Below are 24,969 nucleotides of genomic sequence, written 5' to 3'. Positions count from 1 at the left end.
ATATTTATTACATCTCATTTCATTTCCTATCTATCTATACATTACCTGTATCTGGCGCACCTGTACATACGCGGATATACACATACAGACAGACGTATGCGGTGTATCCAAGCACAAGGACAAGCACAAGCACAAGCACAAGCAAGTGGAACGGAACCCTATCTTAGGTAGCATCCAGGCCAGTGCCAGGGCCATCAAAAGTAGTCGTTGTTTTTCTTTCTCAATCAATACAAACAATGCAATGCATGTTGACTCGGATTTTGGTTTTGCTCCACTAGCCTCCTTCGTTTTCCTCTCCTTAGGGTTCCTGCCTGCTCTACCAGCGGACTCAAACATGGCCCCACCTAGGTAGTTCCCACTGGCAAGCACAGCCGATCATCGCAGGTACCGGCACCGTATATATCGACCTACGTAGATTGCAGATACGGGAGATAGACGAATGACACCCCCAACTATTCTACTCGTATGAAGAAAGACGGTTGGCTATAAGAACCCATCCTTTACATTAGCTCAGCTAATTATCGATTCATCTCGCTTTATCAACTTAATGGCGTCTGTCCAACTCAGTTTACTTTAATCCAATCCAATCGAAGCTGAGATCGACCCAACCCAGCCCAGCCCTACCTCGTCATACATAACAAACACCACCCATCCGCCCGTGAGAAAATCAACGCAACAACAGCAACACCCCAACTCCATTGCTTGCAGAACAGAAACCACAGAAGCCCAACCAACCAATCTGGAAAAAAAAAAAAAAAAAGTCACGGCCACACTATATAGCGCGCGGGCCCACGAAAGCAAAATGCCATTTTCACACTTAGAGAGCAGAGAAAGAAAAGAGAAGATCGTCAACGCCTCTCGACCCGGCTCAGCGCGCCCAGAATGGGCCCTAGGTCTTCCCTTGGCCGTGTCCGTGATTTTGTTCGGAACGGAATCCCTTCTTCTCCCTCTCCTGTTCCTGACCCCTCCGATCCGGCATCTGCTTCACCTGGCACCGTGATAGCTAGTCTACGCAATGCATTCCGTGCATCCCGCTCCTCTAATCGCTCGGCACAGATCTGTAGTGCCTTTGACGAGACAGCATCGGACATGGAGCGGTAGAGCTCGATGTCGTGAAGTCCTGCGGCGAAGGAGTCGATGGTTGGGGCGAGGCGGCTTGTTATCTTGGAGAGGCGGGTGGATATGGAGGATGGGGGAATTGGGGGGAGGATTGGTTCGGGTTTGGATTCGACGGGTTGTGGTTGTGGTTGTGGTTCTGTTTGGGAGTCGGGTTGAGAGGGTGGTTGTGTGTCTTGTTTGGCGGTGGTTGTGTTTAGGCTTGGATTTAGAGATGCGAGGATTTGCTGTTGTGAGGGGTCTAGTACTGAGGGGTCGATGTCTTCGGAGGATGCTGGTTGCGTGGGTTCTGGTGGATGGCTGTCTGATTGCCCGTTTGGCATCTGTTTTGACGTCTTCGTCCTTGGTATTGAGGGAGGGCGTAATAACGCGTTCAGAGCGTGCCTCTCTTTTTGCAATCTGGAACTCGTCAGTCAATGTGGTAAATCAAACACCTCGAGATACCGACTTTTGTATTTGCTCCTCCAATTCTTTGATCTTGTCCTGATTCTGCACGTTCTTCGGATTGGCCTTCTTCACCACTACCGTGGGAGCTGTGTCCTCTCGCGAGAACCAGTTAGAGAGCTCCGAATTGCTGGCGAAATCTTTGACCAGCTCTTCCTGAATCACGCGCGCTGCATAAAATCAGTATTAACGTCTCGAACTTGGCGATTATGCATACCTGCTAATCGAGCGCTCTCGTCTCCTGAACGCGAGCCTGATGGCTTATCCAACAATGCCCGTGTACCGCACCAAATCAAAAGCTGTCTCATGCGCCGTGGCTCTACTAAGCCATCGGCCGCGATATGCTTATAGAATTCCGCCGTGTCTACTTTGTCGTGAGGCAACGCTGATACCAGTTAGTTTCTGCTTCCCAAACTCCGGGGATGCCTCACCATTCGATGCGCCGGAATCAATCAACGAGCTGGCCCGTCGTCCCCTCATGCTGAGACTACTCCGCCGGCCCCCCTTGCCCGATTTCTTCCCCCGCATCTCCCGATTCCTCTGAATAACCGGCGTGTCCGCCACTGGAAGCGCAATCGTAGTAGCCGTCGCTGCCGGCGGTTGTTCCGGAGACACAAATCCATTCCGCTGCTCCTCATGAGATTTGCTGGGCCGGCCCTTCTTCCGCTTTTTCTCTATAGGGACCTGCTGAGTCTGAACCTGTTCTCCTTCGTCTCGTTTTCGTGGCGACCGCTTACTCCCCTCGGTTCGAGGCTGTGGTTGAGGTTCGACTTCCGGCGTTGGCTCTGGCTCTGGTTCTGGCCCCGGCGCCGGAGCCTGCTTCACCCTCCCACGCGTTCGCCGCTTGCCCGTTTCTTCTGAAGCCTTCTTCGGTTCCGCTACCTCGCTCGCCTTCTCCTCCACTCGCTTCTTCGGCGGTCGACCCCTCCTCGGCGAAGGCTGCGGCGCTGATTCCTCTATAGCCGGAAGAGCCGGCTGCTCGGTACTCTTCGACGCTTTCTGCTTCTTATTCGTGATGCGCGAGAACTGGAATCCCTCTATATCCTCGTCGTAAACCCCTGCACCATCATCAAGAACCCAGTCAGTACCATCACCCCTGTCACCCACCGAGCACAACTCACCAGCCTTGCGCTTCTTATCCCCGTTAACGGCCTCGTCAATCGTCTCCCGCTTGTCCATGCTGGACCGCGTCCGTCTCCCCCCGCCTTTACCGGTCCCGCCAGGCGCGGCGGCATGACGCGCCCGCGCCTGGGACGATGCCATATCAATTACCCTCAGGGGTTCGCGACGCTTCGTCTGAGTTGTAGGAGTGGCTAGGACAGTGACGGTCATGTCAGGGCCGGACCGAGGCAATCACCGATTTGTGAAGAAGTGATAAAGCACAATAGCCCCTTCCCCAGTTGGCTCAGAATTAACGAGAAAAGCCGCGTGTTACGGCGCGAAGAATCTTCCGTCGGTGTGTTGGGTTGGGGGTGCGGTAGAAGCGTGGGCGTGGGCGTAAATGGAGCCGACCAAGCGCGTCACTTAGCGATCGCAAAATCGATAAAGTCTTCCAGTAGGGTCAAATTTTATCCTAACTCCCTTTCCTACCAACGTAGCGCAGTCGCAGCGTCCGGTGTCAATGTCGTCAAGCTCGTCAACGGGTGGTAGAGCGTGTGATGAATCCCGGTCGCGCTCTGAAGCACCTGCGAGTATAGGGCGGCAATTGAGGGCGAGAAGTCGATGATGACGATCGTAATCTGGAAATTTATTGATGGACCTCGAAAAGTCGCTCTTTGCGCTGCTGCGCACCGATCTAGGCGTCGCTGTAGTGGTTTGGGGGGGTTTGGTCTTGCAAGTCGCCGGCACGCGGTTGTTTTGGTCCAACGCCTACGCGTGGGGACGGCGCTAGTCTGCTTTGGAAATACAACCACAAGCGGACGGGCGGTCTACTATCTATAAATCAACCTTCGACCGGCTAATATAAGGCATACAAGATGATATCAGGATTATAATGGATGTCTTTTACTATATACAAAGTACCCCTAGCGAGGTGTCTAGAGACTGGTAGCCGCACACGGCAATTTCATCTATGTATGCACGACTGACATGATACGCCGCCTGATGATGAAGGCCAGCGCATCAGGTGCGTATACTGATGGCCTGTAATTGTATGTCCAGATACGCCGCAAAGATAGTGTGTAGTATATAAACAATGTATCATGATCAGGACAAGTCTAGACTTGACATCTACTGCAGCGCCGAGGCATGGGTCGGTGGAGCTAAGCTGCCTTCAATTCTGCGCTTGGCAGCCTGCATCTCCTCAAGACTGACATCCTCTGGTTTTTTAGGTAGATCAGGTTCGAACTGCGGGATGTCAGGGCTATGGCCCACAGACATACCCACTCGGACCTGAGACGAACAAGGCGTTAGCGTCAGAAGCCATGTGTCGGAGCAGCAAGGGGTTAGACTTACCAGAGTTTCCAGAGCGCCCCTAGAGTTGTCCACGAGGTCGCTGTCGAAGTTGATCTTCCCTTCCTCAAAGAGCAGTAGAAGAGTACTTCCGCCAAACTTGAAGTATCCGAGCTCCTCGGCCCTTGAGACTTGTTCGCCGGCCTGTCGCGTAATGACCGTGCTTCCGACCATCATTGCACCGACGCAGACGACCATAACTCGGCCATGCTTTTCGGAGTCGATCGGTACGAGGATTCGCACATTTTCGCCGTACACATCGAGCGCGGAGCGGATAGCCATCGGGTTTACCGTGTAGTACTCGCCTTCGATTGTCTTTGGGGCACCCATCACGCCGTCGACGGGGATATGGAACCTATGGTAATCCTGGGGGGCAAGGCGGAAAACTCCTAATGCTCCATTCTGGTATCGTGAAACATCTTCAGGGTAAGCATCACCGAGAAGTCTCTTGATAGAGAATTCCCGCCCCTTGACCCAGACACTGGTCGCCTCAGTGATGCGGTCAAACACCACCGTACGGCAGTCTGCGGGGGAAACAACAATGCCAGGCTCATTCGGCGCAGAACAAGGCCTGGCGTCTGGCTTCAATGCGCGGTAGAAGAACTCGTTAAAGTTCTTAAACTTATCTAGAGGTAGCAGAACCTCCGACATGTCTAATTGATGGAAATTGATGAAGTCTCGGATCTGCGCTGCGGAAGCTGGATCGTCGTATTTCTTGCCTTGCTTGATACTGAGGGATTTAAGGATCTTGCGGACTGTGGTACGGTCAGCTCTGTAATTCATCAAAATGGGATTGCCTTACTTCGCTTTTTCTCCATGTCCCGACTCTTGAGACCTTTGTATAGAAGCCGGATGCCTAATCGAACATAGACACTCATTCGTTCCTCGTTGATTTGTCCTGTAATGCGGTCTTGGACAAGAATATTGGCGGAGTTTGCACCGAGCTTGTAGCCACCGTACGAGATCTTAGTGATAACCTTACTATACCACTTGCGTTGCGCTTGACTTGACGTCACAAAGCCACCCATGACAAGGTTGTCCACTTGTCGCCAGTCCTGGCTTGCACACGTTGCGATATGCGTGATAATATCAGCATCGGACCGTTTACCAAGTCGCGGTTGATGGCAAAGAGGGCATTCGCGAAGCTCAATAACGTGCTCTTCGCCACGTTCGTCTCCCAAGTCGTCCGGATGAAGGTCTTCATCAGGCTGCTCAGGTGTCATCGTCGGGACCGAAGTGGCTTGGGAATCCACATTAGTTGGTAAAGTCGAGCTACTTTCAACATTAAGCTCGTCGCTGTCACTTTCCAGACTAGCTGTTGATGTGGCGGGGCTCAGTTTCTTGCCCATTGTCCGCGGATCTTTCTGCAGCGACTGGAGCGTGTCCTCTAGACACATTACAACTTGATCGAACGACAAGCAGGTAGGATCGCTTGAGCCATTTTCTTCGCGAAAGCGCTCGAAGAAGCTATCAATAGTCGACTCCTTCAGTGTCGAACCAAGGGTGTCGAGCATCGTCGTCAGCTCCACCTTGTCGATGTTACCGCTGTCATCGGCGTCGTATTGTCTCAGCATTAGTCTCCAGAACTGTTGCCGTAGTGCTCGGTATGGCATGTATTTTGCCTTGACGACAATACTTGGGAAGTGCTTGTCTTCCCATCTATCTTTGTTTTTGAGGATCAACGGAATCTCATAGACCCGAAGACCATCCGACTCACGCGCAACAGGACTAGCGGCGGTAGAGACGTCGGAAACACTACTGTTTGCGCTTTGGTCAGGAAGAATTAACGCGGGGACGCTTTGAGGCTCCTGTTGTGCTTGCAATGACAGAGAAGTAGTAGAGCTCCTTGACCTCGCGAGTGTCTTACCCTGCTTCGACAGATTGGAGGAAGAGGGGACAGGACTGAGCTTGATATCAGACTTGACCGGAGGTTTCATGTCTTCCTCGGAAAACATGTAGAGCCCCGTCTCTGGGTCGGTGTCAGGGGCAGCCTGAATGAGGGTCTGCAGCGGGAAGCCAGCAGAAGCCACAAAATCGTTGCCCGAGAATTTGTCCCTGTCCATAACAGTGAAGCTCATGGTGTATAACTGCTCATGTTTCATGACCTGGAACACCATCTTCTCGTTGTATACTGGGTTCAGGTTGTGACGTATGACTGGAGTTCTGAGAGTTTTGCGACCAAGCGAAGTCACAACAAAAGGATCCATGTCGAATGATGTGCGGGTCACTAGACTGGTCAGCTATTCCGAGTGAACAGGATAAACGGAAACCGTACCATTTCGCTCTGGTGGAAGATCAGTGACCTTGACAATTTCCATGAACACGATGCCCTGTACGCCATTTCCGATGCCGGAAAACTGGTACGCCCTTGCTGCGAGAGACTTGCGTTTCAAGCGCTTTAGACGTAGCCGCCTCCGGCGCTTCTCTACCGTCTCTGGTTTCGTAGGGTCGTCCGTCTCATCCGATGTCTCCTCGTCTTGCTCACCAGATTCCTCTAGTATTGTTGATGACGACACCGAGGGGAAATAGTCGTCTTCATCTCCAGCCTCTCCGGCAGACACCAAGGTCTTGAATTTCGTGTATAATTCCGTAGCTGAGGCGGTCGGATTCGAAGGGTCTGATAGCGAGAACTTTAAAAGGATTTCGCCGGACACGTTGTTATCCTTCCTCTTCCTTGGCTTCCGGGTTGACTTCAGTGTGTACCATTTTGGCTGTTTATACCCATAAGCCACTTGTCCAATACCTTGGGTGATCCGTGGATACACACCTGTTGTTGAATGTCCCCATCCGCAAATATGTCTTCCAATGCAATATCAAACTCGCCTAGGTAGTCCTTGCCGAATCTGTCGTGGTCCCAGCAGATGCACTCCAGCAACGGGACGCCGACAACCGGCATTTCGAACGTCACATTCCATTCAGGGTTTAACGTCTTGAATATGGTAGGCGTTGATTGTCTGGCTTCTCCGAGTGTAACTATTAGGTACTGCAGAACCGTTAGTTCCGAGTCATCCGTGGCACAAGTCGTGCAGCCAATCCCCTATCTCTCCGACGGTGCGTTTCATCAAAGTCTGTTTAAAGGACGCTTACAGGGTCACTTGTTCCTCCTCGGTCTTTGGCAGCAAGATTTCTCCCCTAGTCGCGTACAGTTTGCGTCAGCGGGTTGGACAGAGGGCAGAGCTCAGGGATAGCACAGGGCTCACTTACCCGCAAGACCGACACTTTCAGAACCAATGGTTTGAGATCGGGTGTCCTCATGGGACTGGTGCTTCTACTTTGGCCCGGCGTCGAAGTATTGCTTCGTGTGCTGAGATGAGAGCTGAGACGTTGTGGCAGTGGTAGCCGCACCATGATGTTATTCGGTCGGGAGAGTGCGGGGGAAGCGGCCGCGGAAGAGACGCGTCGATTCAACAAAGAGCCGAACAGAACTTGGAGAAAATCCTGGGGTAGAGGGGGTAGGAGGGAGAGATATAGTAATTGAGGGAATTTGACAGGTGGAATGGCCTGTGCGTGAGAGCTGGGCCTCCAGCAACGGACTGGAAGTGTCGCGAAGCGGTTGCCTTGGCTGTCCGTTAGTAGTTGAGGTGTGAAGGCCTCCCAATGGACGGGTCGATCTCAGATCTGCCGGCTCGTTCCAGTATGACCCGGAATGAAGTCACCGCTTCAGGGAGATTGCTCTACAACAATTGGATTAAATGATTTACAAACAGGAAGACATATGATTCAAGAACTTGGGAAGAGATAAGGAAAAAGGAGCCGAGTGGAAATAACACTGAGTGGTGGGGAGTATACACCCCAGGTCGCCAGGCTGCCAGGTTTTGGTGGCAGCCACTGGTGGCTTATTCCAATGTCTGTCTACATCTACGATTGACGGAAGATATTTGTACTTCCAATTCTTCCAACCCAGACAGCCGGAGAGAGATCTTGAGATACTATTGTCATCTCGCACTCGTCCAGCTCTGTTTGTTTGCTGGTCTTATGAAAACAGTCCGGAGCGCGCGGGCTGCCCACTGCCCGGTGTAATGGTACAGTTCTGCCACTACATGCCGCCTTATACATCGCAGCGAATCGCCACTTAAAGAAACCACAGCAGGCTGCGCCCAGCTACCCACACATGTATGGCTTGTACAAAAAAGGGTGCTCTGATACTAATACTCGTGAGATTCAATATAAGCTCTGTAGTTTCCATAAAGCTTTGGTCTCGGTGTTCGGCCAGAACTTACCGACGGAATAAACTGGATTAGTAAGGATTTATGCCTCAGGTGTGCATTCCGGCCCCACCGCCACGGTCGCACTGGCCGGGCAGCTCTTGGCCCCTTCCGCCTTTTCTCTCCTTTTAATCCCCGTCTTCCCTCCTGCTTACGACATCAGATCTCTCCATCTTTCGTAAGAACACAGTCAGCAGACATCCTGCAAGTCAACTTGAACTCCGAATCCCTGCTTACCTCATCCTCGCCCTTCGCTGCGATACTACCATCCGCGCCCTCCGTCGCGAGATCTCGCCATATATCCCAAGTCCCTTATCCTGCTGGTTGTCCGACTGGCATTGACTCGCGCTCTCTGCTACCAAGCGCGTTGTTTTGCTGTCATAAGCCCGTTGTCTCTCCATGCAGCCTGCACTAGCTCCAGCGCCGCATCCAAGCATGCAAACATCTGCTCAGGTAAGCAAATCTATGCTTGTCGCGGTTTGTCATCAGATCTACAACCTGCCCTCATCTTCGCCATATCGCTTCGTGATATCGGCGGGTCCTGTCAACAAGACTACCCTTGCTGTTGTCCAGTCGCCACGCGCAAGATGAGAGATGACCTCACCCACACCATTTTATAGCGCCGTTCCGGTCGCGTCTGGCGAAGGCGCCGAGGTTACTAAAACATAACAAGACACATAGCTGACTGATGCTTGTCGCAGGACCATGCTGATCAAGGTAAGCCAAGAGCTGTCGGCAAGAGTACAAGAGCGCAGCGCCTTGCGGATCACCCGGTTTTGTCGCGTAACAACAAGGCGCCGCCATCTGCCTCTCAGTAGCATCTACCTAGTTAATGCTCGCTAACGTCTTTCCCAATAGTGCTCCACGATTCGCTGTTAGCAGCGCAGCACTTGTCGCAGCATCCCCAGCATCCGCAACAACCACGCCCACCGCAGCCGAATGCGCAACCTCACCATCTGCAACCAACTGCTACAAGCCCGCGAGACCAGAACAATATTGACCCTGCAATTTCTGGAGGCGCTATGCTTCCTCCATCGCAACCACCGACGCAGCCAGAACCGCCTGTCGAGGACGAGTCTCCAAAAACATATGGGAAGCGACCGTTATCTACATCGAAGCGCGCCGCTCAAAACCGTGCTGCACAAGTACGTGGCTGAGATTTGGTTGTACAGAAAGCTACTAACTAGTGCAGAGAGCTTTCCGTCAGCGCAAAGAGAGCTACATCCGCAAGCTGGAGGAACAAGTAAAGGAATACGAAGTGATGTCGCAGGAGTTCAAAGCCCTCCAGGCTGAAAATTACCAACTACGTGAATATGTCATCAACTTGCAGTCCCGGCTGCTGGATTCGCAGGGGGAAGTTCCAGAGCTTCCAGGAAACATCGATCTTAACCAACCCCGGGCCGAGATTTCTGTACCTCAACCGGCCACTAGACCTGGCCAGGGTGTCGCGGCCCCTCCTCAAGGTTCTCCACAGTCGCAAGTCTCCATTGCGAACGACGACATGAACTCCCTGAACCGCATTGCGGAAGCTGGCCTAGGGATGCGCAAACACCCGAACGAAGAAGCCTTCTTGAACAACAGCTTCCAAGCGCGTCGCGGTCGGGGCGACGAGGCCGCCGATTCACCGGATACGAAGACAGAGCCCCAGACCCATGGGTTACCGATGGTATCATGAGTGCCGCGCACCATTGGATCATACCTAGTACGCATTTTCTTACCGCACTATGGGATCTATTCGACTCTTTTACTATCATTTATCAGCGTTACCGTCGGTTTTCTTATTGTTTCCTTCTCAAATTTTTTGGGGTGTACGGCGCAGAGTAACGGTCTTATCCTGGTCTTGGAGTGGTGTTTTGCGTTTGTCTGATCGGACAGGGTGAGCCTCAGATCCTCTGTGATATGGATTTTGTACCTAGTCCCAGGAGTGTCTTCCAGCCAATACTTAATCACAACGCAATACTTGGTCTTAGGGGTTGGTGGGCGTAGACTAAGCCAAGTCTAGCAGTGTCAGGATGGGATCTGCAGATAAGAACGAGTCGGCGAGCGATCGGTCGTTAAGCTTGTTTACTACCCCACCATCTTCCACCCCACCTCGTCTTCAACAACTTCAGGATTCTGGCACCCTCTGTCTATTATTCTTATTATATCATTTCGTTGAGGTATCCTTATCACCGCTCCAATGGCTTCCGCCCCGGAAGGGGAGCCCGCTGACCACCGGGCGCGGAGCTACCAATTGGAGATGTTCGAGGCCAGCTTAAAAGGCAATATTATCGTCGCGGTAAGCAGCCTGAGAACATCACAGGAATTAGCTAAAATCTCTAGATGGGCACGGGAAGCGGGAAAACGCAAATGTATGCTGCACTACTGGGCTCTATATTCTTTACTGATGCCAACTAGCGCCATACTGCGAATCATGCACGAGCTGGAGAACTCCGACGGGAAGGTGCGATACACTCCCGCGCCCCAATCTCCTATATTCAGCAATTCTAACTCAAGCAGTTGATATGGTTCCTGGCACCGACCGTCGCGCTCTGTCTGCAGCAGCACAGGGTCATCTCGCAACACATCCCCGCTGCGAAGTCCCGTACTCTCCTTGGCCTAGACAAGGTTGAGCTGTGGACAGAGCAGGCGATCTGGGACGCCGTCTTGGAGGACATTCATGTGGTTGTGTCAACCCCCGCCGTCCTTCTCGATGCCATGACCCACGGATTCGTGAGGATGTCTCGGCTAGGACTTATCATTTTCGATGAAGGTATGTTATACTAATCAGGAAAAAGATACTTGCTAATGAGTTAAGCACATCATTGTACGAATAAACATCCTGCCAACATGATTATGAAGAACTTTTATCACCCGAGTGTTCGGAGCGATGGACCGAAAGCTGTTCCCCGGATCCTCGGTCTGACGGCCAGCGCTGCATCCAGTCGCGGAGAGTTGCAGTATGTATTGCCGCATCGATGGTTCCTGATCTGACCGGCACAGGACGATAGAGGCGAACCTGGACTCCATATGTGCGACACCCCTAGAGCACCGTCATGAATTGTTGGAGCATACGTACAGACCCGAGCTGCGGCGGGTTCTGTATACACCTCTGGTGATAGAGGACGCTTCGGTTTGGGGCGAAACCCAAAAAGCGCTCACAGAAGCTTATAATATGCTGAACCTTGAAGACGACCCTTATGTTCGGAAATTGAGACGCACTTTCCCCAACGGATCAGCATTGCAGAAAGTTCTTTCAACTGGTAATACTTATTGCAGCGACCAGATGAAAAAGTTTGTTAGCAGAGCCGTCCATATTTTCACGGAACTCGGGGAATGGGCAGCAGAATACTTTATCTGGACGTCGATTGAGCAACTTCGGGGCCGAACCCACGATGGTTTAGTGATGGACCTGAAAGACGATGAACTGAAGTACCTCGTGAATATCCTGTCTCAATTGCCGGTCCCTAATCTCGATATCCACTCTACTGACCCAGCGGATTTTCCCGTCTCCCCGAAATTTGAGGCTCTGATATCCTTTCTACTCAGCACAGATGAAAGAAACTTCTCCGGGTTAATATTTGTGCAACAGCGAGCGGTGGTCGCTGTCATGTCCCACCTGCTTTCGGTCCATCCTTCTACGAGGCATCGGTTCCGCACAGGCGGCTTTATTGGAATGTCTAACTCCACCAAGAGGAAAGATATGCTGGGGGACCTTATTTCGGTGAAGATGCAGCGTGACACGTTGAATGATTTTCGCCACGGACGGAAGAACTTAATTGTCTCAACTGACGTGTTAGAAGAGGGGATTGATGTCAGCGCTTGTAGCGTGGTGGTTTGTTACGACAAGCCGCCGAGTCTAAAATCATTCGTCCAACGCCGTGGGCGTGCCAGACGTCAGCAATCAACATATTCCATCGTATTGTCGACGGAGGATGATGAATCCTCACTACGCAAGTGGCAGAACGTCGAGAAGGCCATGGAAGATGCTTACCAAGAGGACCGGAGTCGCGTGGAAGAGCTGCGTGCACTTGAAGATCTAGATGAAGACGTATACGCCCGTTTCTGCGTAGATTCAACAGGGTATGTCTCTGATCTGACTACGGCTGCAGCTTGCTGACTACGCAGTGCCCTGCTGACGGCAGAGAATGCCATGCAACACTTATTCCACTTCTGCGCTACTCTGCCCGGTCAGAAGTATGTCGACAACAAACCCGAATTCTCCTTCGAGAGACATGGCAGCGGTGACTTGAGAGCCAAAGTTACCATGCCAAGCAGCGTCAACCCTAAAGTCAGATGCGCGGAAGGAAAATCTTGGTGGAAGACAGAGCGTGCAGCAAAGAAGGAGGCAGCTTTTCACGCATACAAAGCTCTTTACGAGCACGGGTTGTTAAATCATAACCTCCTCCCTCTAACAAAAAGCCGAGATTTTAGTCACAAGCATGTTGGGCCACCACCGGCCTTACAGGGTATATCAGCACAGTATGATCCCTGGGCAGATTGGGCGTATTTATGGAAGTCGCCAAACGTGTATCAGAGCCGCATTATCATTCGTCAAAACGGTGATGTGGCTCATATGAAACTGATTACTCCCACCGACCTACCACTTCTAGAACCAATGACGCTGTTTTGGGATAACGAGACGACATATGTGGTGGAACTTGATGCGGCGGAGCCCATTCTCATGACAGCCGAAGATATTGAACGCATGAGGACTGTCACTGAGACTTACCTCCACTCGATGACTAGCAGACCGCCAGTCCGTAAGAATGATTATATTGCCCTTTTCGGCCCCGACCTAGCTCCGGGCAGTTTACTGGACTGGCTAGACAAGAATCAGGGACATGAGCCTGCCTTGGAGGTGTTTTCCAGCCAGAGACACCCGAACGACATGGGTGTCGTCCGTGACAGGTCTTGCTATGGTAAGGTACTCATCTTCAAGCGATGGCTTAACAGGAACGAAGGTCTCGAACTAGAATGCGATTCATATCCCAGTAAACGAAGGAATCTTCTCCAGAAACAAACACTGGCCCAGAAACGTCTTGCAGACGACGATTTGCTTGAATCACCCACTAAAAAGCGCATTATCTCAGCCAGTTCTTGCACGATAGATCGACTTCCCGTTACTGAAACGGTATTCGGTCGATTCATCGCAGTTATCCTGAATAGATTAGAGGCCACGCTGGTCGCGGCCAAGTTATGCCAAACTGTTCTACAGGACATCCATTTTCGCGATCTTAAACATGTTATCACAGCCATTACAATGCCGCTTGTCCAGGCTCCGACGGACTATCAGCGGTACGAGTTCTTTGGTGACTCGGTTCTCAAATTTACCGTGGCAACTTCGCTATTTTATAACCACCCGAACTGGCACGAGGGCTACCTGACTCAGAAGCTTAGCTCGCTTGTACAGAATGCCCGTCTTACCCGCGCTGCACTAGAATGCGGTCTTGATGCGTATATAATCAGCAATCGATTCACTCCGCGCACATGGACCGCCCCGCTGATCTCTGAGAAGCTATCCACCACTGCATCAAGACGCCAAACGGGCGCTAAAGTCCTTGCTGATGTTGTCGAAGCCCTCATCGGCGCGGCATATATGGACGGTGGTCTCACGAAAGCACAAACTTGTATTTGCCGCTTTCTACCGGAGTTTACGCTTGTTAGTCCGAGCGTGCCCATACCGCAGGACCATGGTCGGGCCCGTCTCATCCAGCAAGAGAGCCTTGAAGAAAGGATTGGATACACGTTTAATAATAGTGCGATACTTATGGAAGCACTTACCCACCCGTCGTGTCAATATGATCCGTCGATCCAATCCTATCAGCGCCTTGAATTTCTTGGTGATGCTGTGCTGGACATGCTCATCGTTGATATTATTCGCGCGCATAGAACCGAGATCCCACCGGGTGAGATGACAAAGACCAAACACGCGATAGTGAACGGACAACTCCTTTCATTTTTGTGCATGGAGTTCGAGTGGACTAGGGAGTCCATATCAATCTCGACTCTCGACACCGCAACAAAATTGGGTATCGAGATAACCAACCCACCTCCCAAGATCGTTTCGCTGTACACGTACCTCCGTCATTCGCCAGCCACGCGGCTACCTATACACCCCGAACCCGAAGCCTATTCCTCTCCAAACGCAATCACCCGCCACAAACTGCTTCGTGCCCATATACTACATGCTCTCAACAATACAAGAAGCTACCCCTGGTCTCACTTCTCGGCCATCCATGCGGACAAATTCTTCTCTGATATTGTGGAGTCCATCCTCGGCGCCATATTTGTTGATTCGGGCGGGGATCTGGCGGCATGCGGGGGCTTCATAGAACGGCTGGGGCTTATTAGCATTGCGAAGATAATTCTACATGAGGGCGTTGACGTTACCCATCCAATGATGCGAGCACAGATGGTTATGCAGAAGTTCGCGTCCAGGTTGGGCAACAATGAAATGTTCCGGTTCGACTATAGAACAACTAGGGTATCGAGCTCTGGGAAGCAAAAAGTTCTGCGCGGTGACGATGACGACCAGAGTGGAGTTACGGATGATACTGAAGACGGTGAACCAACACATACGTACGCATGCACGATCTCCCTGGCAACTCTAAGAACTGGTCGACCTCTGGACCAAAAACTTAATGACATCGTCGTGACTGGATGCCTGAGTAAAGAAGACGCCGAGATCCGGGCTGCGGAAGCGGCGATTGAGCTGCTCAGGGGTTTCGAGGGCGCCGACTTTCTTGAAGGCGCCGACGAGGGTGACTGGGATATGGATGCCGACATGCCCACGCCCATGTCCATGCCCATGAACTTGAACCCGGACTTGGACTCAGCCCTTGGGGCTGCTGTGCCGCCAATCGCTGAGAGTGTGTGAGGATGCATTGTTAGTCTTGCTAGATGCTTGGACCTATTCTTGAATATTCTTGGCGGGTATGACTCTCTGATGCTCATTACAATTCATGATTGCTGCTCTAGTCACGCCCCGTTCTATCATTTTACTAGGATTCTAAGTTTTTGGCTGGTATTACTACTAGACAGATCGGGATGAACCGAGTGAAGAGAAAGGTTTCATATCTCGTGTTACTTGGATTGACGATTGCTGCGTCGTGTAAAATTACAAGCGAGGGTATCATTGCGGATATATATCTCACCACTGATGGGCCTTGTGGAAAGTCTCGACGTAGCTGCATAGATGTTGACGATCTACGGCAGCCATGAAGCTCCAGTCTGGTATCCGCTGATATGGAAAGACCAGTGAGTAATGGCCGCTGGCTGGTTCTTGCATTATCTTAAACGGAGTAACCACGGACTTGGTCTACGCTACCGACCCGTTTCCAGGGAATGGACAGTCTTAGTAAATGCGAAATCATCCCTGCGCATTGAAAAGCTCACAATAACTCAGGAGGCACACAAAAAAAGAACAGCAACCGCTAGAGGCATGTGCAACATTTAAACTGAGAACGAACCCAACAAGAAAGAAAAAAGAGGAAAGAAGAGAAGCAATTTCGTTTCACCCGTCAACGAAATCTACCCCTTCCGCCCGCGCCGCCGCGTTGCACGCTGCGATCTCGTCCTGACCGGTGAAGCCGGCTCCTCGTCCTCCGCTGGCGTCTCAGCCCCGGAACCCGAACTGCTCCGGGACTCAACCTCAGCCTCCACGTCCTGTCCCTGGTGCAGGTCATGGTCGTGGTCATCTTCCTCCTTTGTAACGATCACGCCGTCAGAGGTGCCGTCACTCGTGGATGCGGAAAAGCGGTGCTCGATGTCTGCTTCGCCATCTGACGGCTCCGACGCGGGCCCCGACTCCGCTTTGATGTCTGCTAGGACCTTGCGCGCTGCGCTTTCCTCGCCGTTCCAGGCGCCGCAGCCGCCGCAGCGCCAGCGGCCGAGTTCTTCGAGGGACTTCATGCCTGGTGGGGCTTGGCCGTTCACGAGTCGGCATGCGGCGCAGATCAGGACGATACGGTTCTTAGGTTGTGTCTCGTCTTCGCCGAGGAGGACGTCGAGGAGGCGGTCGTACCAGCGGGAGTGTTCGATGTACTGCTGCGTGGGGAAGGCATTGGGAGCGAAGCCGGGCTCTTCTATTCCGGACGGCGGAAGGTTGCGAGGAGGCTGTTGTGGGACTTGCTGCGGGGGGTATGGGGATGGCGGCTGCTCTGGAGGAGGCGGGACTGGACGGCGAATATTCGCGGTGGGAGGAGGAGGGATGCCCGTCCGCTGAACTTGTGGTTGCGGCGGTTGCTGCTGTTTCTGTCCAGATGGCTTGCGCTTATTCTCCGGCCTTGACTTCTGGTCGCCGCCTTTTGAGCGCCCCGGTTTTGGCGAGTCACCGGCGTACTTTTCTAGTAGCTGCTGGGTGGAGTTGTACTTCGTCGCGACCTTGAGCTTCTCGATTGTTTCGTCGCGCTGCTTCTGGAGACTATCGAGGTATCGCTGGGTGTTGTTGATCCGGTATTCAAAGTACATTGTGCCTCCGGCGCGGACTGCGTAGATGCTGCGTTTGTCAGTGATCGCCAGGCAGCAATGGGTCGGGCAACGTCAAACATACATCACCGGCCCTCCGAGAATCGCAGCGTATTCCTTCACGCCCCAGTTCTCCCATCCCAGGACGAGCGCGAGGATTATTGAGTAGAGGAGATAGATGAAGGTTGTGTAGAGGGTCCAGAGGGCCTTGAAGCGGCGGGCATGTTGGCGGTGTAGATCGAGACGGGTGGTGGTTTGGGTGATTTTTTTGGAGAGAGTGGATAATGTTTTCTCGAAGCCGGCCGGGGAGTTATCTTCTCCCTGTGCGATAGCAGGTTAGCTTCTTGAAGTGAGTTTCGCGAGATAAGGTGGCTTGCGGCTTGCTCACCTTGAACGGCCAGAGGGACACCATGACGTGTTAGGAGCTGGTAGGGAGAGTCGCGGGTGAAAGAGAGACGATGCTAGGTCATTTCGGGGATAGAAGAGGTGAAGAGGGATCTGGTACGAATCCCGAGAGATGGAATAAGAATAGAGAGGAAAAGAGCGACGATGAAGAAGGAGAGGTTGGGTGGTGCAGAGTTGACGGTGCGGAATTCATTGGAGCTTGGGTGGAGTTTCATGCCTGAGAATTGAGGCATAAGAATACGTCAGGCCTTCCTATTTGGGAACTATATACACTCGCTCACCAAACACTGCTCAGAACGCATGAATCTCGAAAGGTCCTGGCGCAGGGTCACTCAACGCCCATTTGATGCCCTCAGCAATAACCTCATCCCACTTCTTGTTTACCGTCAACCGATCTCCATACCGTCTAAACCCATGCGGCACGCCCTTGAAGACATTCGTTTGCGTAGGGACCCTACAAAACCCACCGTTAGCACCACAGCAACTGATTTGAGCCACGAACATACCCATTCTCAGCAAGCAGCTTCGCAAACAACAGCCCCTCATCCCTCAGGACATCCATCCCCGCAACCCCAAACGTCGCCGGCGGCAACCCCCTCACATCCTCACCCTTCGCATTCCCCGGATTCAACCTCAAATCGCCCTCAACCTCCTTCCCACCCTGAACCTTCAGCAGCGCCGTAAACAGCTGCATCCGCGCAAACGGCAGCACCGGCGCATCGCGATTCTGCACATAACTCGACACGCTCGGGGCCCGGATCTGCGCCATCTGCGGCGCATAGCAGTCCGGATGCGTGAGCGGCGGGATCATCAACACCTGGCCTCTGATCTTAGGCCGCGCAGCAAGGTCTTTGTTAATCCCTATCGCTTGCGCGAGGGTCGTCGAGGCCGTTAGCCACGCGCCTGCGGAGATCCCGCCCAGCACGAGACGCTGCCCGTCGCCGCCGATCTCGGATAAGTGCTCGTGCACCCAGTGGAAGGCGTCTTCGGCGTCGTTCCAGGCCGTTGGGTAGATGTGTTCTGGGGTGTGGCGGTAGTTGACGTTTACGACGACGATGGGGGTGTTTTGCTCGGCTAGTGAGGTGACGATACGCGCGCAGGTTGCGTCTTCGGATGCGAGTGTGCCGAAGAGGAAGCCGCCACCGTGCAGGTGGATGTAGATTGGAAGAGGCTGAGACGGGCTCACGTCTTTTGGCCTGTAGCTGCGTGCTTCGAGGGTGCTGCCGTCGCGGGTGGGGATGGAGTGGTCGCGCAGTGTTACTTTTGCAGAGAGGCCTGCGGTTGTTAGGCAATTAAGGCCTGAGGATAGAGTGGACGTACCCTGCTCGATCATCTCACGGGCTGCGACCTCTTCGCGGCCCTTGTTGACGGTGTCCTTGAGCTGGTTGGGGTTGAGATCGGGGACATCGGTGGGCAGGTTGCACTCGAGGGCAATCCACTCATCGCTAGGACCGGTGTACTCGGAGAAGTCCATTGCAGTATAGTTATGGAATTTGTTTTGTAAGATATAAAAGCTAGCAAGGGCGAAGTGAGACTCGGCTCGGCATGAGAAAGATAACCGATTATATAGACAAGAGTGGAACCAGAGTATACCCCGCTCTGGCATCAGGACACAGCATGACAGTTGTGAGTGACCATTTGCAGGTTAGTAGCCCCGGTATCCTACCTGCAGTATCTGGATGTGCTGTCTATAATCCAATCAAGCTCCAGAGATCATAATCTGCCTGTTGTTGTTCTTCAGTGTCTCAAAGTCCAGGCCGTCGCCAAACTGAGTCAGCAACATCTCGTACTGGTGGGTATCATAGCAGAAACATAGATTGATTGTCTTGACTAACATGTAAGTGCTAGCGTATCCTAAGAACGTCATGTACATATTCCATGAACCACCCATAAAAAGATACAAAAGCGATAGAAAAAAAGATATGCCAAATGCCGTTACCCGGAGATATTTATCAAAAAGAGCTTGGATTCAAGAAACAAGAACAAGCTTAAACCCTGCTTGTAAATGCTGGTTTTCAGAGCGGAGAGAAGTCACTTGGCCTTTGAACCGCTGCAGCTGCGGATATCTGGCTGGCTGTGATGGAAAGGCCAATCTGAAAGTACTGGCTATCGTAGGTGATATAGTTTGGGTACTTATCACCGTCCCTCCAGACCTGGCCTGTTAAGTCTTGGGCTGCCTTAAAGAATTCATAATGAACCTGCTGGCTTGGTGATTTGATTAGGAAACCCTTTTTTGTTGACTGGAAACACTGTGCAAATGTTCACGGCCTGCACGAAAACACTCAAGACTGCTGCTCCTGGGATTTGTGCCATATTGAGCACAATAGTAATGAAAGATTGTTGGGCATCGCAACTCAGAATAGTCGGTCGGGGAAAAGTGAGGAAGAAGAGTTATGGTGAACTGGGGCAGATCTAGAGGAGCTTGACAACTAACTTGAGAATTATATACTGTGTATCAATAAAGGAAATCAACCTGCGCGAGCTACCATATGCAAAAATTGGGTCAGGTGTCTGAAGCTAAAATTATAAAAACACGCGCAAGTTGCTAATAGTTAAATACTTAAGTTTACTGTTTCTTTATAATTTCTTATAAAAACACTTTAAATTAAGTTCTAAGCAAGTAAGTAACTTATCTTTTTAATTTTAGCTTTTTAAATACCTAATTATGCATAAAATCCTAGTATAAAGTCGCCGGCTAAACCTTGCCAAGAGTTACCAAGAGATAAGTATAAACCATGTTTAAAATTGAATATATAAAAACCTCTTTATATAACTAAAATTCAAGTAAAATATGAGATATTATTTATTAGTAGGTTGATATTCTATGTTATATTAGTTTTTATAAAATAAATACCTAAAATTTAGCCTATAATATAACTTTTAGCTACTTGTGTGTGCTTGGCAATTTTGCCCTCGAACCCCGACCCAATTTTTGCATACAACAGACGTAGAGGACAACGGGGGTCACATGCCGCTACGCAGGATAATGATCAAGAACAAGGAACCTTGGAAGTAATTGGATCTCATTTCTTGTGCATAGAAGGCGCCCTGTGGTATGGAAGCAGGATGGAACAAAGAGCCAAATAACTCGAGGAACCATCACCCATAAGACAATAACGCTAATGTGTTTTAAGGAGATAAAAACGAGCTATCCCTGGTAGGCCAGGCGCAAGTTCCTGCCCATTAATGCTAGTACCTTATTCGGCAATACGCGATGAATTGGAAAGACGAGGTACCGTAAAGACCGCCCGCACTTGCAAGCCATTTCCCAGAGGATCATGTATATATATGCTCAGAGCTTGGCCCTGTGCACCGTTGGACATGTTCAAGAAGAAGCCTTGTATGAGACGGCCTGGGTATCTATGGTGCGGTAGGTATGGTAGGTACCCCTCGCGGTTAGCATAAGAGACTGCAGAGAGTCAAGTGAGGAGTGAATGAAAGCATGCGATACTGGCCGACAGTCAGCGGAGTAGAGACAGAGGAGCCAATGCTTCTGCTGGAGTCTGGACCTCAAGAGCTGCAGCAAGAGGGCAGAGAACTGTCTTCCCGTCTTCGGCAAACGGATGTCCGGGTGGGTGGCCTCCGCTTCGCTTTCCCACTGTGACCTGGCCACGGCTGCGAAAGACCTGCACTAGATGATATCATGAGCGTTTGCACCAAGGTATCTAGGCCTGCATTTGATTTCGGAGCCAGCAAGGGTCCACCCTGGATCGACTTGCTCCCGTCAAGCAAGACCAACTAGGGTATCTGGTATTCGCCCCAGTCGGGCTTGCAGCACTTGACACTTGGGCATGCACGTTTCCTTTCGGCCCCTGTCTGTTCCAGAACTCTTCACACCGCTATGAATACCCAACGGTTTGTCGCTGAGACACCGGGTCGAGTGATTGCGATGGCGGCTTCTCTGTCGTCCGACCGTCGCGGAGTACTTAAAACACCGTGATGTTCTTCGGTGTCGTCGACTCGACTACCTATTAGCATTCGGTCAACCAGTGATAACGTCGATTTTTTTGATCACTAACACCATGTCGCTTAGCTTACCCCTTGGACGTCTGAAACAATCGTGGGATCGTATCACTCGTCGTGACATGGAGAGACTACGAGACCTCAGCAATCGTTTGATTGTCGCCGAATATGCAAGCAAAGAACGCAAGGTATGTCTGAAATAGCTGACAATTATAAGTACCCTACTGACCGCGACTGGGTAGACGGATGTCGAGGAGCTCTTTGGTATGACGGGGCAAGAAGCCCTTGAAAATCCCGGGATTTTTGCCTTCTGGCGCCACCTTGAGATGGAGTTCAATAGACTTACGGAGAATCAAGAGCAACATCCAACAGACTTCGCATGGGTCGAGAGGCATCTAGGGGAACCCAAACCTATCATCTGGTACCGCACTGTCCATCAGCTGCTGGACAGTTTCGAAGACAAATTGAAGACCGACCCATTGCTTGACAAGTTGAACCACGAACTCCGTAACGCTTCTCATACTACGGAAGACAAATCCATGATCTGCCACAATGTGTCTGACATCGGCGGCTATGGCACCAACTTGCAAAAACCCCGCGTTAAAACCCCTTTCTTCCTCGAACTTCAGACTTAGAGCTCAGTGCGATGAGATAGAACGCATGTGGGGAGGTCCTGACAAGCAGACTGCGACAGGTCTTCGTGGCGTTCAATGATAACAACATGCGTTTCCAAACTCCTCCTTCCAAAAAGACAGCTGAAATTGAGACCCTTCGTCGGGAGAGGTTGAACTATCATTTCTCACGCAAGGCTGGAAAGTTAACAATTAAATGGGTTGACACTCTGGCCGAGCACTTAGTGCTCGATCAGAAAGAGAATCGGCTCTCTATCTTTCGGTTTCCCGTGGTCTGCTTACCCGGGATCAGGAAAGAGAAGTACCGATTCGCTGCGAGGTAACTTATGTTGTCTCTCGTTTCCTTCACCAGCTGTATATTCTGACCCATTTCTAGGATCGCCAACTGGGCGATACATCCGTCCGCACGTGAGCCCGAGGGGTCCGACGAGGAATACAACCCTCACGATCTCTACCGCGAGGTTCTCGCGAGCTATTCACTCCTCTTCAAAGACGCCAAATCGCACGGGCTTCTATGCCAAGAGCTATCCAGCCTAGCAAGCTCCGGAAAGCTCTTCGACCCTTTTGCGGCGCAGTTAACGGAACCGGAGCCTTCACTGCTAGCAGCGCTGATATCTTGGCTTGGGATCAGCAAGCTTCCCAGTGAGAATACCTTGGCTATTGAGGACCTCCTGCCTTCATCAGCATGGCACAAAGACATCAATGCTTTTCCTGTCGGCGCGAAATTTTCCGATACTCGGCCAGCGGCTCCAGGAGCTTCAACATTATGCAGTGAGCCAAATGGACCTGGAGGTTCCTTGGTGGAAAACCCACTCGTTACAGATCGCCATTTTGGGGATAATCCTCACGTTTATATACAACGCCGTCAATCTCAGTGGTGGCGGTAAACCGGCGCAGAGCGGTGACAAATGAACCAGGAAACCGGACGTCTGACCATCTACATGCATGTACGGAGTAGCGTCGAATGAAGGAAAATGGTAGTATATTTGTCGAGAATTAGGCCTTGTTGCATACCTTACATCTTCCCATCCATACAGCTACCGTAGTCCTAAATTGATATTGTGGTTGTACGAAGGCACCTTTGGTGATAGGTAGAGCACTGAGCATTTGTCTTCTCCTGTTGATACTAACATGATGTTTTTTCAGCATTTTTTCCTTTTTTCCCTGGTATATGGTCGACTTTTTGTCTTTTTTTGTTTATTTTATTTTCCTTTCTTCCCGTAATAGTTCCGCTTAAAGCTGATGATGCAACAAGACAAGGCCAGCAAGTACACTAAAAACAGATTAGGAACACTCAAGGATCAGAAAGATACCTAGAGGACCTAGGGTAAACGCTATGTACCTAAGCCCTCCTCTCTGGATCGTTCTCGGAGCTCTCGGCCTGTTTATGGTGCGGATTCTCCAAAGGATGGAAGATCATCTGCCCCTTGAAGCGTCTCAGCGGTTGGTACTTGGCAACGGAATGCTGTACTGCGAAGAAGAAATCATCGTATCCGATTTGATTTATGCCTTGGTCCTCCTCCCTCCAGATATGGCGCGACAAGGTACGGCTGGTCTCGTACCAGTCATCAAGGACCTCCTGCGCCCTCGTGGTGATCTTGAAGCCAGGTATTGTCTTGCGGATCTCCTCGACGCGCTTTTCCTGCTCTTCCTCTCCAGGAGAGACACTTGGGTCGGGCTTGTTAACTGCTATGCTGATGGCTTCACCATTGAGCCCTTCCCTATAATCATGATCCGGATACTTTAGACGCACAAAGATCAATTGCTCCCTGAACTGCTTTAAACAATCCAGGGCCTCAAAGGCACGGCCTAGGGCAAAGGAGGTGCCGTCAAAGGCGAAACGGTTGGGCCCCTTATGCTCCTCCTCCCTGCACATCTGGTCGGTTAACTCTCGAATAGACACGTAGAAGTCATTGAGGATCTCCTGGGTTTTCGCGGTGATCATGTAGCCCGGGTTTGCTTTGCGCATCTGCGCCTTCTTTTTCTCCTCAGCTTCGTCCCCGACTGACGAGTTTAGGTTGCGTTTGTTGATCGCCGTGGCGGTAACGCCGTCGATATTCAACATGGCGGCGCCTGCTTTTGGTAAATCGGTGTTTGAGGATGAGGAAGGGGCGAAAATCCGACTGAGGGTCCAGTGGGTTTGAAAATGACGAGATCTTGAACGATGAAAATGGTGAAGAAGCTCCTAGGCTGAGATTTTGCGGATGCAAAGAGAGCGAGTTGGCATGGATTGCTGGAGTGACTTTTTGTCGGACGAAGGTGGGAGGGCGGAATGGGACAGGAGACCTTGGGCCAGGTCTTGGACTGCTTTCTTTGATTCCGGCAATTGTGGTCAAGCGCCCTCTCGTACCAATAGATCCAGACTTTCTGCCTTTGCGTTTCCTCTTGAGTCATTGTCCGCGAGTAAGTCTTGGTCGACAGGGCATGTGTTGGGAAGAGGCTTCCCGCACAGGGCGTCTCTCCTCTATTAACCAGCCCAGATACCCGGCTATAAATGGCCGAGTTGACATGGAACCCTGTCCGTATAAAGAATGTAACTCTTACTGCAAGAGGCCCCGTCAACAAAGACCAACTCGCAACCTTGATGGCGATGATGCTGACGATCTCCACCTAGCTGACTTCTTTGTCCTCGAACGTTAACCATCCCCGGAACACAAATTATGTGCTGGTGGCGTTTCGTACCAAAGAAAGTTGAGTCCAATCGAGCGCGAAACCCACCGCATCTTTACTGTTTTCGAGACTCGAAGTCGGACCGGCCAAAGGACAATCAGAAATATCGATTGGCGCCGGTTGGCTGAACTTGTAACAAAGATTGTCGAAGCTAGAGCCTCAGTTGGGCAAATATGAACGGATAGGATCACCGTACCTTATCACCGGCAGAAAGGACTACAATGAATAAATGTGGCGGATATAGGGAACTTGGAAGGATGGAATGGCTGGTGGAATTGCGAAAGCTGTGTTGCCCCCTTTATAAACCGCCAGAACGGGAAGACAGATCTCATGCAAGATGGCGAGGCAAGTTCGACTTTGGTATGACACCCATGAAGGAGCTATATTAGCTGCAGAATTGTTCATCAAGATCACAAGGCTTGATCCGGAGCTTTCCACACGCAAAAAAACCTCATTCTGCCCAATGCGACTGGAAGTAATATGGTATGATTGATTGCCGCCCGGTGGCATATTCTAATTTACAGAATGGGTTGGAATCAATTACGTAGAAGAATTCCAAGTCCTTTCAGATGCGAGTTTGTTTTCCGACTAGAAAAGTTGGGATGTTCGAAGAATTGAGAATGGAGTAGCACCTC

The 24,969-nt window shown here is 51.3% G+C and overlaps 9 protein-coding genes across 9 annotated transcripts; 4 read left to right on the top strand and 5 right to left on the bottom strand.

Moving 5' to 3' along the window:
• Positions 1 to 848: 848 nt before the first annotated feature.
• BDW74DRAFT_175702 (Mis12-Mtw1 family protein) lies at positions 849 to 2,892 on the bottom strand (the record flags this gene model as incomplete). Its single annotated transcript, XM_073728425.1, has 5 exons — positions 849 to 1,515; positions 1,565 to 1,730; positions 1,778 to 1,945; positions 1,992 to 2,618; positions 2,682 to 2,892. 5 exons carry the CDS (start codon positions 2,890 to 2,892, stop codon positions 849 to 851), a joined length of 1,839 nt encoding a protein of 612 aa, XP_073586641.1.
• A 652-nt stretch (positions 2,893 to 3,544) lies between these two features.
• Positions 3,545 to 7,663, bottom strand: BDW74DRAFT_148207 (putative phosphatidylserine decarboxylase Psd2). Its single transcript, XM_073723659.1, has 7 exons — positions 7,216 to 7,663; positions 7,099 to 7,143; positions 6,779 to 6,994; positions 6,287 to 6,722; positions 4,814 to 6,238; positions 4,015 to 4,766; positions 3,545 to 3,951 (listed from the first exon to the last, which is right to left on the bottom strand). The coding sequence occupies exons 1-7, from the start codon at positions 7,357 to 7,359 to the stop codon at positions 3,790 to 3,792; spliced, it is 3,180 nt and encodes a 1,059-aa protein (XP_073586640.1). The 5' UTR covers positions 7,360 to 7,663; the 3' UTR covers positions 3,545 to 3,789.
• A 733-nt stretch (positions 7,664 to 8,396) lies between these two features.
• Positions 8,397 to 10,143, top strand: BDW74DRAFT_113327 (putative transcription factor kapC). The gene is made up of 4 exons (XM_073721841.1): positions 8,397 to 8,669; positions 8,918 to 8,933; positions 9,075 to 9,361; positions 9,409 to 10,143. The coding sequence occupies exons 1-4, from the start codon at positions 8,616 to 8,618 to the stop codon at positions 9,889 to 9,891; spliced, it is 840 nt and encodes a 279-aa protein (XP_073586639.1). The 5' UTR covers positions 8,397 to 8,615; the 3' UTR covers positions 9,892 to 10,143.
• A 252-nt stretch (positions 10,144 to 10,395) lies between these two features.
• Positions 10,396 to 15,075, top strand: BDW74DRAFT_175699 (putative RNA helicase/RNAse III; the record flags this gene model as incomplete). Its single annotated transcript, XM_073728424.1, has 7 exons — positions 10,396 to 10,494; positions 10,539 to 10,567; positions 10,614 to 10,659; positions 10,716 to 10,968; positions 11,014 to 11,155; positions 11,199 to 12,278; positions 12,324 to 15,075. The coding sequence occupies 7 exons, from the start codon at positions 10,396 to 10,398 to the stop codon at positions 15,073 to 15,075; spliced, it is 4,401 nt and encodes a 1,466-aa protein (XP_073586638.1).
• A 484-nt stretch (positions 15,076 to 15,559) lies between these two features.
• On the bottom strand, positions 15,560 to 17,218 carry BDW74DRAFT_113276 (uncharacterized protein). Its single transcript, XM_073721840.1, has 3 exons — positions 17,053 to 17,218; positions 16,750 to 16,985; positions 15,560 to 16,695 (listed from the first exon to the last, which is right to left on the bottom strand). Exons 1-3 carry the CDS (start codon positions 17,074 to 17,076, stop codon positions 15,729 to 15,731), a joined length of 1,227 nt encoding a protein of 408 aa, XP_073586637.1. The 5' UTR covers positions 17,077 to 17,218; the 3' UTR covers positions 15,560 to 15,728.
• Positions 17,219 to 17,360: 142 nt separating this feature from the next.
• Positions 17,361 to 18,543, bottom strand: BDW74DRAFT_166498 (uncharacterized protein; the record flags this gene model as incomplete). Its single annotated transcript, XM_073726572.1, has 3 exons — positions 17,361 to 17,523; positions 17,576 to 18,344; positions 18,390 to 18,543. 3 exons carry the CDS (start codon positions 18,541 to 18,543, stop codon positions 17,361 to 17,363), a joined length of 1,086 nt encoding a protein of 361 aa, XP_073586636.1.
• A 2,548-nt stretch (positions 18,544 to 21,091) lies between these two features.
• Positions 21,092 to 21,667, top strand: BDW74DRAFT_175696 (uncharacterized protein; the record flags this gene model as incomplete). The annotated part of the gene is made up of 2 exons (XM_073728423.1): positions 21,092 to 21,220; positions 21,275 to 21,667. 2 exons carry the CDS (start codon positions 21,092 to 21,094, stop codon positions 21,665 to 21,667), a joined length of 522 nt encoding a protein of 173 aa, XP_073586635.1.
• An 86-nt stretch (positions 21,668 to 21,753) lies between these two features.
• On the top strand, positions 21,754 to 22,551 carry BDW74DRAFT_175695 (uncharacterized protein; the record flags this gene model as incomplete). Its single annotated transcript, XM_073728422.1, has 2 exons — positions 21,754 to 21,983; positions 22,041 to 22,551. 2 exons carry the CDS (start codon positions 21,754 to 21,756, stop codon positions 22,549 to 22,551), a joined length of 741 nt encoding a protein of 246 aa, XP_073586634.1.
• Positions 22,552 to 23,006: 455 nt separating this feature from the next.
• On the bottom strand, positions 23,007 to 23,729 carry BDW74DRAFT_175694 (uncharacterized protein; the record flags this gene model as incomplete). Its single annotated transcript, XM_073728421.1, has 1 exon — positions 23,007 to 23,729. One exon carries the CDS (start codon positions 23,727 to 23,729, stop codon positions 23,007 to 23,009), a length of 723 nt encoding a protein of 240 aa, XP_073586633.1.
• Between the last annotated feature and the right edge of the window lie 1,240 nt (positions 23,730 to 24,969).

Source organism: Aspergillus multicolor (genome assembly GCF_047715735.1).
Source record: "Aspergillus multicolor strain CBS 133.54 unplaced genomic scaffold BDW74scaffold_5, whole genome shotgun sequence".
NCBI classification, from domain to species: Eukaryota; Fungi; Ascomycota; class Eurotiomycetes; order Eurotiales; family Aspergillaceae; genus Aspergillus; species Aspergillus multicolor.
Note: the sequence above shows the minus strand (reverse complement) of the source record. Positions and strands in the feature narration are given on the sequence as shown.

What these genes read in the sequence shown, in the direction of transcription:
- BDW74DRAFT_148207 (XM_073723659.1), bottom strand. Translation starts at nt 7,359, where the DNA reads ATGGTGCGGCTACCACTGCCACAACGTCTCAGCTCTCATCTCAGCACA. An exon ending in GGACATGGAGAAAAAGCGAA is followed by an intron (nt 4,767 to 4,813) that starts GTAAGGCAATCC and finishes ACCGTACCACAG; the next exon opens with TCCGCAAGATCCTTAAATCC. An exon ending in GGGGCGCTCTGGAAACTCTG is followed by an intron (nt 3,952 to 4,014) that starts GTAAGTCTAACC and finishes TGTTCGTCTCAG; the next exon opens with GTCCGAGTGGGTATGTCTGT.
- BDW74DRAFT_113327 (XM_073721841.1), top strand. Translation starts at nt 8,616, where the DNA reads ATGCAGCCTGCACTAGCTCCAGCGCCGCATCCAAGCATGCAAACATCT. An exon ending in CTCAAAACCGTGCTGCACAA is followed by an intron (nt 9,362 to 9,408) that starts GTACGTGGCTGA and finishes TAACTAGTGCAG; the next exon opens with AGAGCTTTCCGTCAGCGCAA.
- BDW74DRAFT_113276 (XM_073721840.1), bottom strand. Translation starts at nt 17,076, where the DNA reads ATGGTGTCCCTCTGGCCGTTCAAG. An exon ending in TGTCCCTCTGGCCGTTCAAG is followed by an intron (nt 16,986 to 17,052) that starts GTGAGCAAGCCG and finishes GCTATCGCACAG; the next exon opens with GGAGAAGATAACTCCCCGGC. An exon ending in ATTCTCGGAGGGCCGGTGAT is followed by an intron (nt 16,696 to 16,749) that starts GTATGTTTGACG and finishes TGACAAACGCAG; the next exon opens with CATCTACGCAGTCCGCGCCG.